Genomic DNA, 13,148 nt, shown 5'->3' with positions numbered 1-13,148 from the left:
GGGAGCAGTTGAATAGGCGTGGGAGTCCCGGGGGTCTGTCTAGGGGCGGGGGTGTGGATAAGGGTCGGGGCAGTCAGGGGACAGGTAGGGGGTAAGGTCCTAGGGGGGCAAGTCAGGGGACAAGGAGCAGGGAGGCTTAGGTAGGGGTGCAGTCCTGGGGGGCAGTTAGGGGCAGGGGTCCCAGGAGGGGGTAGTCGGGGGGGACAAAGAGCAGGGGGGGTTGGGGGTTCTGAGGGGGGAAGTCAGGGGGCGGGAAGTAGGAGGGAGTGGATGGAGGCGGGGCTAGGGCAGGGCAGGGGCGGGGCTAGGGCAGGGCATGGGCGGGGCTAGGGCAGGGCTCCCTGGGTGCACACCCTAATGAAATAGGCTGCGCACGCCTATGCTTAAACCACACTTGAGGTTTGATTTAAAATACAAGTAAGAAAATTGAAGGAAAAACCGGACACGGTCTTTAATTCCCCCACTGGCCAACATATACCAGTGCATACTTCATAGGGCATAGTTACAGCTCATCTACTAGCACATGCTACTGCTATAGCTACCAAGAGCTCACCAATGACTTTGTCTGCCCAATCTGCTCACAAGCAAAGTGTGACACTTTGTACTTCAGAGTCATTCCAGAATCCACAAAAAGACAGAGCATGAACATGTCATTGGCAAACCGATGGACTACACACACACTAACGCATAGCTCTCAAATGTCTCATTTCGACGGACATCACACATGTTAGCCCAAAAGCCATCTGCTTTCCACATTAATCTGGTCACCCCTCGCTTTTATTGTTGACAATTGTTTACATCAGAAATGGAGAAGCATGAAACTGAGATTACAAAGTTACTTAAACTTTTTTTTTTAATTACGACTCTCACAGCATATTACATTTGCTACATACATCATGATTTTAGGGTCTCATTTTGGGTTTTTATCACACACGGAGTCCCGCATTTGGGCCTTGACAGATTACGGTGTATGAAACAGAGCTCTGGCCAACCTATTAGGGTATATCCATACTGCTGTTGGGAGCTTGCTTCCCAGCACAGATACCCAGTCTCGTGCTAGCACTGCTCAAGCTAGCATGCTAAAAACAGCAGCAATGATGATGGTGGCAAGGGAGGTGACTCAGACTAGCTGCCTAATTACAAAACCCGCCCAAACTGCAGCAGCCACACTGCTCTTTTTAGCACATTAGTTTGAGCAGACCTAGCACGTGCCTATCTACCTGCACTGGGAAGCATGCTCCCAGCTGCCATGTAGATATACCCATAGGCATAATGGGAAACAGGCAACAGCCACTCTGGTGTTCAAGTTGAAAATGTAACATTACATCTACAAGATTCCGTGAACTGTTTGGAAGCTGTAAGGACAGCGGGGTGAGCTCAGGATAGCGTTTCAGCATGTAACTCTGATTTTTGTGTCTATTTGGGTTTATGGTCAGACTTTTAACATTATCTGACTCTCTAGTTATTTTGTAGTGGAATTCCCCTGGTGGATTTTTTTGGTTTATTTTTTCAAAATCCAGTAATGTTTTAAAACAAAATTCTCATGGGCAGTGAGTTAGAGTTATGAAAAACATTTCACTATGTATTCAGGCAGCTTTAAGGAAAAGGGGTTATTTACCCAACTGTGCAGTGTGGGTGAGTTCATGTTACTGTGAGAACCTTACATTTCTTCCTGTGTTTTTATTTGTAACCACAGGATTGCATTAACTCTTTTCCATATTTGATTTCCCAACCTTTTCCGGCTTACGAAAAGAGAGGAGGGGAAAACTGCCTGTGCATTATGTCAAGTGTGCATGGGACATGAGAGGCATGAACCCATACCTTTGTTGCTAAAACAGTGTTTGGTTTGATTTCGTTTCCAGCAATACTCATTAAGTGAGCATTGCACATCAAATTACATTTCACTATGGAAAAAGACAGGCAGGTATTTGTTTATTTTTTAATAAATTATAGCTCCGATTTTACAGGAAATGGAAGGATGGGGCACATGACAATCTACAAATACTTGAAGGATATAAACACGAAAGAGGTGCACAATTATTAATGGTATTTATAAATGGGGATAGTGAGATTAAATTAAGAAAGGAAAAGTTTTGGCTGAGTAGCCAGAACACTTCCCGATAGTTCTATGTGTTAAGCTCAGGAATAGTTTTTCAAGAGAACTGATGGAAGCATCATCACTCAGGGCGTTTAAAAGTAGACTGGAAGAAACACAAGAAAATGCACTAGAGGAAACAATCAGGCACCAGCAGGGAGATATACTGGATGAACTGATAGCATCACAGAAATTTGAGATGAAAAAGACCTATCGGTGCAAAACAAAATAGTGGAGACCTAAAAAACGTAATCACTTCATCCACCACCTATTCATCCTGGGGATTTTCTCCTGTCCCCAGTGTTTAAACAACTTTCTATAAAATGTGCTTATGATTCATTGAGACTTTGGCAAAGTGTCCCAATGACAGGCTGATAATCACATCACCTAGTATAGCCAAATTTAATTAGTACTGTATACTGTTCAAGGTCTTCATCTCTTTTAGAGCCTGACTGCACAGCCAGAGCACAGAGCGAGAATACAAGCGGTTCCTTCTGGGCAGCCATGAGCTAGGCAGACAGTCTCTTCCTCAGAGATTTATCCCTAAATAAAGCACATTCCTGTTGTTCCCTAAAGCTGGATCTGCTATGTATTTGTTTTCCTGAGGACATAACACCTATCACCACCAAGGCTCCTGGTCAAGGAGAAGGTGTACTTCTCCCTACCCCAGCATGCCCTCACACAGGGAAGTGGAGTTTGACTAGGTACTGCTAGAATATTAAAACAAAGGACCAATGGTTAGCTCTAAGGAACGAATCCTTAAACCAGCACCCAGGGTAGATGCATGGAGGGAAGAGGGAAACAATCCTTCCTCAACGTAATGGAGCTGCTCCACAGCCCGCTACTATAACTCTAATGTACCCGCCTCCTCCTCAGAGGGATAGGGAGAGAAGCTCTGGACATATGAGAATCAGTTGCTATACAGGATCTACCTCTTTCCTAGTTTGTCCTCCACAGCTGAGCTTTGTAGGGCACCCCAAACCTTGCACTTTGGCATAGTGAACTCTCTGCTGTTACGGAGGCAGGAACAGGATTTCCCTTAAAGAGCTTGTCTACACAGCAAGTTATGCATAGCAAGCCAGGGTGTGATTCTACAGTACACCGGCTTGCTGCACCGCAACCTCCCACATGAACCCTGCTACAGTGCAGTCAAAGTCTCAGAGTGCGACAAGCTGGTACACGGCAGATTCACACTCTGGTTTGCTGAGGAGTAACTCGCCATGCAAACAAAGTAAGTTTTTATCAGCTCTCACAGGAATTTTAATTGCAAATATTACCAGACCTTTTACTCCACAATTCCAGCACTGAGCAGATGCTACCACTATGATAGAAAAGGTGGTTGGTCTAAATGATGGCTTTAGGACTTCTGGGGATTTTTACACCTAAATCAGACACTTAAGAAGCTATTAATTCAAAATAATACCAATTGAAATAGCCACATCATTTTTTGTCAAGAATCGCTCACCTTTTTACCCGATGCCTGAAAAATCTTTATTAAGGAGCCTGATCGCCTATCTGTTCTGAAAATATAAACCTATCAAATGGAAACAAAAACAAAAGCAGTTACAAACACTGACCACCAGGATAAGTAGTTTATAATGTTATGAATTCATCAGTGCAGTCTGGGTATATATGTACTTTACTCATTGTAATAAAGTGATCATTAATATTTGCCAAACTCCGAATTCAAGGTGATCCTCCTGCCTTTTCTAAAACAAAAGATGAAATTCCCATTTTAGTACCAGATGTTAGAGGTCTCTTGTCATTACAAGTACTTAAATAGTATCTTAATGCTGCTTTGTGTGTGTGTGTGTGTGTGTGTGTTTAAAAAGACCCACTGCACAAAAGCCATAATCTCAAGCAAATGTCTCTTGGAAAGGAATAGCAAAGTGCCCCAGAGCAACTAGGGCTGAGAATCTGACTGGTTATCGGGATCTTCCCACCCCTACCTTCTGTGTCAATTCCAACACCCTCCTCCCCGCCCCCCCCTCCGCCTCAAAAATGTGTGCAGTCTAGGTAGCAAGACAAATGTCAAGCTGTTTTAGCAAAGGTCAGGGTAAAAACTGAAATCACACCAGTAAATGTGTTAGCACCTTATCAGTCAATTTTTTTTTAAATGTTACAAAATTACAATGTATGGCAGCAGCACTAACTTGTGTTCATACAAGTTACTCTTAGAATACCCTTTTTAATATGTCCTGGACTGCATGCGCTTACATGGTGAGTCAGCCTCCACGTTGATGCTTTCTGACATTGGTCCTTTTCTCTCCATTGTTTTTCATGTAGATTAATTTTCATATTGTTTACAGTTACTCATTCACAAAGTACACTTTTGAATGAGAATCTTGTTTAAAAATGGCTCCCATTTCATTCACACTGTTTTACAGGAAGTTATGACTGATTCATACAAGATGGCAAACAAGCCACAATGAGCAACCTTGAGGGTAGATAGCTGGGTCATTAAACCAATAGAAAGTGTGGAAGATTGAACGAAATGAAAAATCTTCCTTGAAGTAAATATAGAGATATTTGTATCATAATAAACATTATACCTTCCTCATTGTGGACAAAATAGACAAGGCTAGTAGCAGTGGAGAGTCATTATAACGTAGTGATTTGGACATACTCAAATATAAGCCACTTATTGGTTGTTTTTGACTGTCTAATTGATTTGGTTGTAATACAGGTAAATACAGCAATGCAAGATGAAAAAAGCTACTAAAGACTATTAGATCTTCTGCTCCTCAGGAGGCCAATACACTCCTGGCACAATGTAGGGTATTAGTAATGTCCTACTGTCCCAGAGCAGTACTGCAGCTCATTAATATTTAGCATTTAGGACCAGAAAGAGTAAAGAACCTAACATTTAATAAAATCCCCATTTGCTTGCAACAAGGAACAAGTCTCCACCGAAGTCTAGAGTCACTTGTTAGCTCAGAGCAGCAGCAACAGCAAAATCTGTAGTCAATTCATCCATTTCTGACCAGCAGGTGTCAGTGTAGTTAATAGGACCGGGCATCCCTTCATCTGTAAAGCTGATCATCGGAGCCAAGGACTTGATGTATTAAATTACATAGTGAATTATTAATGGGCATTTAATAGCTGCGTGCACATGGAGCTTTAAGGTGCTGTATATTTCTCTGGAGCAAATCAAGTACTGTACCTTATTGCGAACGTTACCCTTGGACATGGGGGGAAGGGGAGCAGGGGAAAGAGATTAATCTAGATACAATGACATGAAGACAGAGATTACCTTGGGTTTCACAATGGCCTGGTCCAGAGGAGATGAGGAGCCAAGGGTTCTGAGTATTAAACTCCAATTTTGCTGCTGACTTGAATTTTGTAATTTTGGACAAGTCACTTAAGCCCCTCAGCCTTAGTTACCCCATCAGCAAAATGGGGATAATTATAATTCCTGTCATAGGGAAGTCGTCATCATGGCAAATCCCAAAAGCACTACCCAGCTCAACCTCTGGCCAGGTGCTCTGGCTGTGTTTTCAATTTATATCCATCACTGGCAATCTTATCGAGCCACTAACGCTTTTGGTGTCTGCATGATCACCAGCCGTGCAGTGGCACTTGTTCATACACAGCTTCACAATTCGTTGGTCTTCCCTTCTGATAACTCCATACCAACAAGGCCACCAAAACCAAACTAGTTCTATTTTAAGCAAAATAGGTTTAAAAAAAACTTCAGACAGAAGAGTGATTTTTGAATTAACAATGTCTCTTTAAAAAAATGACTTTAAAATGGGGAGTGGGGGGGTAGGAAGGAGCACCACAAGGGGCAGATAGGGTAAATTTGAGGACCTCATCAAATTTCCTCACCACTTCCAGGCAAGTGCTCAAAAATTAATCTTCAGACAAAATCTCTTGGTTCATTAAATTTACAGGAACTAAGTCAATATATTTTACCCAGTCACATCTGACTGTATCATTGTTTGACTAAAAGCCACACCTTTCCGATGCCTCCATCCTGGGGAGCTCCTCCTGCGACGTCTGTGGTAGTTGGCTGGGAGAAATGACCTGCTGTCACTGCGTATCCTGTGCAGGAGGTTGGGTGGGGTGATGGGGAAGAGAAAGGAAAAAAACCAAAAAGGAAAAACGTGAGAAACAGGTCAGCCATCTGGATCACACTAATCAGGTTCCACAGTTCCTCTTGGAGTATAAATATCCCAGCGTCATGCAAAAAGCAGCAGGCACTCACTTTATACAGGAACTCGCCAACATTCAGTTCAAGTGTACATCACAGCAGGAAATTACAGTAAGCACTCAATTGTTTTTCCAAAAGCCAAGAAGGTGAAGGTGTGGGTGGGAGCCCGGTGAAGGATAGGCAAAGGTAGGAGAGACAATAAGTTAAAAATCCAGATGTGAGAAGAATGAGAAGCAGTAAAAACAGAAACCTGCACACAGTCAAGTGACCATATCATCAGAAAGAAACAGCTTTCATGCCCAGGGCCGGTACAACCCATTAGGCGACCTAGGCGGTCGCCTAGGGCGCTAGCATTTGGGAGGCGGTATTTCGGGTCCTTCGGCGGCGACCGGATCTTCGGCCACCCCGGTCGGCGGCGGTATTTAGGCGGAGGGAGCTGGGGCGGGGAGCTGCCGCACGGCTCCCCGGGCCGGGGGGAGCTGCCGCAGGGGGGGCAGAGAGCTGCCACAGGGCTCGGGGGGGGGAGGGGCGCAAGGTGAAAGTTTCGCCTAGGGCGCAAAACATCTTTGCACCCGCCCTGTTTATGCCTGTGAATGACAGTCTCATGTATGCTAAAGAGAATAATACTCCCTCAGTTAAAGTAACTGCCCATCATGGCATGGAAAAATCAAGTGCCTTTTCAGTTCATAGGGAAAAAAACAAAACATTAGATGAAGAGATCAACAAAGTTAATGCTTGAAAAAGAAAAAACAGGAGTGAATTTGAAACAGTATATAAAGAAAGTGTATTTGAAACAGGTAGATCAAAGTTTTATCTTGTTTGCTAAATTAAAAATGATATATAATAAGTTTAAAGGAGTCTAAGGAGAGAACTGGGTTTCTTTTCCTTTTAAGGATGTTTTGCATTCAGCTCGCCCCTCCATTGTGAATTATGGTTCTCCCATCCACATGCTAAACACTGTAATTCAGGTCTAATCAGTGGAAAAATCTATATATGACTTTACATATATACACACACTGTTCATTTAACTATCCTTGAGTGGCACCTGCTAAATTATATTTATAAAAGACTGCAGGTTAAGGAAAATCAGCCTGAGTCTTTAGTCAAACAGCATTAGATTGTTGCCTGTTGAGTTTTCCAAGTCTTGACACTCCTAAACACTGGGGATTAGGTGGAAGCCTTTAAATTAATTTCATTTGTGACATCAGTTGATTTTAAAGCAAGGCCTCTAGAAGTTAAAGCCTAGACTGTTAAACACCTACAAAATCTGCTCCACTCCCTAGCCCATCCCTCAATAGTCTCTTACTAATAAATCATTTATATAGTGCTTTGTTTCTTCAAATAAACTAATCATTCTACAGATACAGAGGAGCCGCTTAGCCCAAACCACACAGTAAGTAATGGCATGGCCACAACTAGAACTCTGGCATTCCTGGCTTCCCGTCTGTTACTTAGTCTACTAGACCATACGGTCTCACAATGCAAACCTGTTTTCTATATTCCAACAGCTATAATGTTGGAAGGGGTGGGGGGAAAATGAACTAGTGAAAGTCCTTCACTGCTTTTTTCCTATATATTTTGTCACCAGCCACTCAAACCATTTTAAGCTAGCCACTTATTCTTTTACTTTACACCAACAAAACATTATTTCCACTGAAAAACAATTGCACCATTATTTTAACCTATTTCCAGCCTGACATCGGGGTCCGAGCAGCTACTTGCCTAAGTATGTGTACCGCCTGGCTATCACAGCATCATCATTCAGTTTGAAATAGGTGTTGTCAGTGAGGTTCAACACTTTGATAGTTCCCGTCCAGTAAAAAGACCCTGGTGCTCCCATGATGACCAGCTCCTATGAGAGAAAAGAAAACAGAGATGGACAGGAACCAGAAAAAAATATGAAAGAATTAATCGCAGCAAGCAATCGTTATGTTTTATAGGGCCAGGGGAGATTTAAATCAAGGCTTCACACATGAATCTGCCCACAGAAAAGAGTCAGAATTATTCCTATGTTTATACAGTACTTTTCATCCCAAACATCCCCCTACGCAAGTTTTTGCCAATACTGGAGGCACTTCACCCCACTATTAAAATATCTAAGCTCTCCTCCAACCCTTGCCCTTCACACAGATACCTGGAATCAATACACCTCTGTTGAACCCTCCTGCTACCTCTACAAGAAGCATCCCCAATCAATCTCACAAGCTATTGAACATGCCTACAAACATGCTCTTCCAACAACTGTTCCTCCCAGCTGCTTCGTCCTCCTACTACCCCCAAGAAGCATCAAAACTGAGCTACAGAATCCATCCACTTGTTCAACAAGCACCCTCGATCTACCTCCCAGCCTGCTGCCGACAGCTCACAGCTTCCAGGTGACATTGTAGACAAAAAGTCTATGGTTCAAAACAGGCTGAAGGACCAGATCCTCAGCTGCTGTAAGTCAATTGATCCTTACATCAGCTGAGGATTTGGACCTATGTATTTAAGAGAAATTGATTATATGAGGACCTTAAAAATGTAGATTGTCCCCGTGCGTTTAAGGCTGTCGTTTGAGGGTGGAACTGTGCAAAACTCAGACCAGAGTCATGTACTTCAGCGGAGTTTCAAAGGGACCTGGGACAATTTACAGTTTCAGGTGGAAACTACTAGGCACCTGATGGTTATACTTTGTTTTGATCTGAAATCAGGAAAAATGTGATGGTATTAACATTTCAGCTGAGTTTTGCTTTGAGTTTCTTGGACTTGACATTCAAAGCAAAACTCAGGCTGAACAAAGTCTTGTGAACTAAAATCAAAGAAAGATTCAAATGGACCCGTGCAAGTGGAAGCCACAGTTTCCCATCATTCCATTTGAGAGAAGGGGAGCCTTCTAATTATCAATGAGAACTACAAACATGTAATATACAGTGGTAGTGGTGGAAAAGAAAAACAAAAACAAAACAAGCTGAGCTCAGAGTGAAATCATATAGATGGTGATCCCTGGCTGAAAGCCAAGCCCAGCTGAAAAAACTAGTGTCACATTTGAAGGATTTGATTTAGCTGAACTAGGAAAGGGTAGAATAGGAGTTAATATAAGCTCATCATAAGAACTGGACAGTCTCTGATGTAAGAGAACTGAGTGAAAACTGGCTTCTATTTTCCTCACCCCTCAATAGTGTATGAGGCATTCAAACTCATTGCTGGTGAGAGAGACTACCCTTGCTGTATTCCACAGGTACTGGGGAAAACCACACTCTTTCCTTTTACCTCGGCACAAGCCATGAATCGTGGTCATCATGCAAACTGTACAAGTCTTAGAATTGACTAAGTTACAATGTCACTGTTTCTGCTGGTTTGCCAGAGGAGCACAATAGGGAAAGGGAGGAACCAACTTTTTTTTCCCCATTTAAGGCCTACGCCTATATGAAGCTTGCCTTGTTCTGAGGAGTTTATCAAAGTTTGATCAAAGTGTAGGAATATCACTACTACAACAACATGAATGTTGTTCCTAAAAGGAGAAAACTATGTCTAAGTGCTTCAGACCACCCTAAAGTGAAGCCTCTGTGTAAATGTGCCTCTGTAGAAACAAATTGGTGCAGGAGGCAGACTGGGGGCGGGGGCAAAGGAGGGAAGCTGCAAGGCAAAGTAAAGGGATTTAAAGAGTGACACTTCTGGGAAAAGTGCCAGAGTCTAGGCCCAGTTTTCAAACATGGGATTCTACATGGACATGCAAACCCCAGATTAGGATGCTCTTAGAATATAAAATAGGCATTTCTGAGCACAGCAGATTGAAAAAATGATGCACTGACCTGTAGCTTTTTATGTGCATCTTTTAATTAAAATCTAAGCAGTTGTGTTTCTGTTGCTTGTATGACGGAAGACCACCTCAGGATGGTGAAATGGAAGATCATTTCTTTTCTCAGGGGACCATATATAATGATGAGGCAGAATCCCACCTGGGATTCTTATATCACGTGCTGTCATTTGAAAGCCCTTCATCCAGGATTTTTTTTAAATGTATGTTTTGGTCACTGAAGATCTGTTGTGTACAATGTGAAATATGGCAGCTAGAGCTTTTGGAAAGAAATCCCATACTCAGTTCCCTAAATCCAGAGAGACTTTACTCCAAACCACAGGGCGCTGGAGGGAATTCTCTGCCACATCAATGATGAACGTAATAAGCATTATTCTCAGCTCTGACAAGACAGAGCAGCACAGCCATGAATTATTGCTGTACAATTGTGTGAATGTATATGTAAATCTGTGCCTCATGCAGCTATACTATGAAATCCAGGAGGCCTGTGGTACAGAGTTTCCTTGTTTCTTTTCATTGTGCTGACAGACAGCTGGTTTTCTTCACCTGTTTTTTATAAAAAAAGGTCACAGGAAATTGTAACCCAGCAATCATGCCAGTAACACAGCCCCCCATTACCAGAAGAGTGGTGATAAACTCCTGTGCTAGAGAGTTCCAGTCCAGCGGAGCCTAAATATGGGCATTTCATGATGATACACAAGGACATAGATTGCAATACACAGCTAAATAGAGGGGTGTGCTAAGCTACAGGGTTTTTTTCTTGGGAGTGGCTATGCCCTTGAGAACAATGGATTTTCCCTGGGCAGAAACAACTAGCATCAGCAGGACTGAGTGCACGAGTGTACAGTAGGGGCTTCCCTGTTTGACCCAGAAGTCGTTTATCTACATTTCCTGCTCAGGCTGAAGCTCCATAAGGCAGGAGCACTAAAAGTTCAAAGACATCTTTTGAACTAGGCTGGTGAGGGAGGTTTACAGCATGGAAAAAGAAACAGCCTTGATAGTACAGACAAGCCAGGAAACAGCTGTTGCTGACAAGTCTCCTGTTACCAGACACACTGCCATTGTCATAAGGGTTGCCACCCATTCCCAGTATACTTGGGAATATCTCATTCCAGTTTTTCATGCAGCGTACCTTAATTCTGTTTATATCAACCAAGACAATAAACCCTCTGGGCCAAATTTGATGGTGGTGTGTAAATTAGATCCCTCTCACATTACCTTGAACTCCTCGCACTAATTACACCCACTCTGCTGACGTCTAGGAGAGCTCTACCTTCTGTACCAGAAGGCATAAAGAGACTCGTTTAAATTCCACCTCCTTGGCACATAAGTTCTACTAGCTTAGACTCCAATAGACTAAGAACACGAAAAGAACATAAGCAACTCCAAGGGAGTCTAACTCAGTGTAAGGGGCTCTAACTTACACATCACCTCCAAGTCTGACCCTCTGCATCTAAGGGAATCTAAATAAATAAGTCAAAGTGAGTCTAGCTGCATGTTAAGGATGGCGAAGTTTATGTGATATATACACTCAGGGGACAGGAATGTTACACCAGAGTTTGTCTACACAGCAGGCAATGCGCACTATGTGGGTGTGGTTTCTAAAGCGCACTGATATACACCTCTACTCCGATATAACACGAATTTGGATATAACATGGTAAAGCAGCGCTCCGGAGGGACGGGGCTGTGCACTCTGGCGGATCAAAGCAAGTTCGATATAACATGGTTTCACCTATAACGCGGTAAGATTTTTTGGCAACCGAGGACAGCATTATATCGGGGTAGAGGTGTATTGCACACTAACTGGTCCATGTAGGCCCTGCTGCTGAAAGTTCCCTAGTGCATTTTTACATATTGCTGTTTCAAACAGCACTACATTAAAGCACACTAGGGAACTCTTAGGGCACACCAGCAGGGTCTATACGGACCAGTTACTGTGCAATACATTAGTGTGCTTTAGAAACCACAGCCATATAGTGCACATTGCTACACTGCGTAGCTAAGCCCATAGAGTCCCTTCTAGTATTGCTTGGAGTCACTTGGACTCCCATCAGAATTTGGACCTCTCAGTTTAGTGGTTATCTTCTTTTCTTCTCCTTTTCCATTGTGACCAGCACTTTTGAGGTTCATGAATTTTAAAATTTTCTTACTGCATCTGCTATTGCTCTTCTTGCTGTGCATCTATTAGTTCTCTCTCAAGCACTCTGAACTGGCAATTCAAAGCTATACCTTCTGGCAGTCACTAACAGGAAGCAATGCTTCCAAAGTAACTGATTTAGGACAGCCCAGGAGTTAGCAGGCTAATGGCAATGGCACACACTGAAGTAACAACAATAGAAAACCACTGACTACTTTTAAAGATGAAGGAACCAGACCCAGGGAAGAAGGGGCATAGGGTTGATTGGAATAGAAAGATGAATAGAAGTAGAAGGGGAGAACTGAGAAGAGAAGGCCCTAAGTTTATGCTGCTTTCCAGATCCCACCTATCCTATTCCATCCTTCTATTGGCCTCCTCTTTCTTTTTAATCAAACGGGATATTGAATAGGGGCTTAATTTATCTACAGTGTTTCACTAAATGAACCATTAATAATCATGCTATCCTCCACCTTTCAGTGCATCAGCAGAAGTCACAGACATCTCACCATTGGATTAAACAGTGGAACTTCAGGAAAGTTTCATCTTAGGTCTGAATTTCGCAGCTCAGGCCCATCTCTGATATTGTATCAATGTAAAGTCATCATCATTAGTCACAAAGGCCAGGATTTTCAAACATGCGTAGAGATGTTACATGCCCAACTTAGGACAACTTGAAGGGATCTGATATGCAGAATGTGTTGGGCATCCACTCTCTGCACCTCAGGCCTCTTTTTCAAAAAACTCTCAAATTGGGAAACCAAAAATCACTAGTCACTATTGAAAAATGTTGGCCTAATATTTGGTTTTATCTTTCTAAACATACAGCAAACAATATTCTAGACCATGAGACAGGTAAAAATCTATTTTGATGCCTTAAACATTGATCATGTAACGTTTGCTCAAACAAGTAGTCCCACTAATAGTAAAGGAGCTACCCTCATGAGTAAGAATTGCTCAAGTGAGTA

General features: G+C 42.7%; 1 protein-coding gene across 1 annotated transcript in view; it reads right to left on the bottom strand.

Annotated features, from left to right (window-relative positions):
- Positions 1-13,148, bottom strand: part of LOC113409497 (integrin alpha-9-like) — a 296,697-nt gene that overhangs the window by 238,460 nt on the left and 45,089 nt on the right. The window contains exons 6-8 of the mRNA XM_026663483.1: positions 7,971-8,100; positions 6,054-6,139; positions 3,561-3,629 (exon numbers count right to left, since the gene is read on the bottom strand). Of these exons, the coding sequence (XP_026519268.1) occupies positions 3,561-3,629; positions 6,054-6,139; positions 7,971-8,100 (285 nt within the window). The remainder of the gene's footprint in view (positions 1-3,560; positions 3,630-6,053; positions 6,140-7,970; positions 8,101-13,148) is intronic.

The sequence above is a fragment of the Terrapene carolina genome, unplaced genomic scaffold (assembly GCF_002925995.2).
Source record: "Terrapene carolina triunguis isolate 2854851 unplaced genomic scaffold, T_m_triunguis-2.0 Scaffold33715, whole genome shotgun sequence".
In the NCBI taxonomy this organism is placed as follows: domain Eukaryota; kingdom Metazoa; phylum Chordata; order Testudines; family Emydidae; genus Terrapene; species Terrapene triunguis.
The sequence above is the reverse complement of the archived record's forward strand: the minus strand, read 5'-3'. Positions and strand labels throughout refer to the sequence as shown.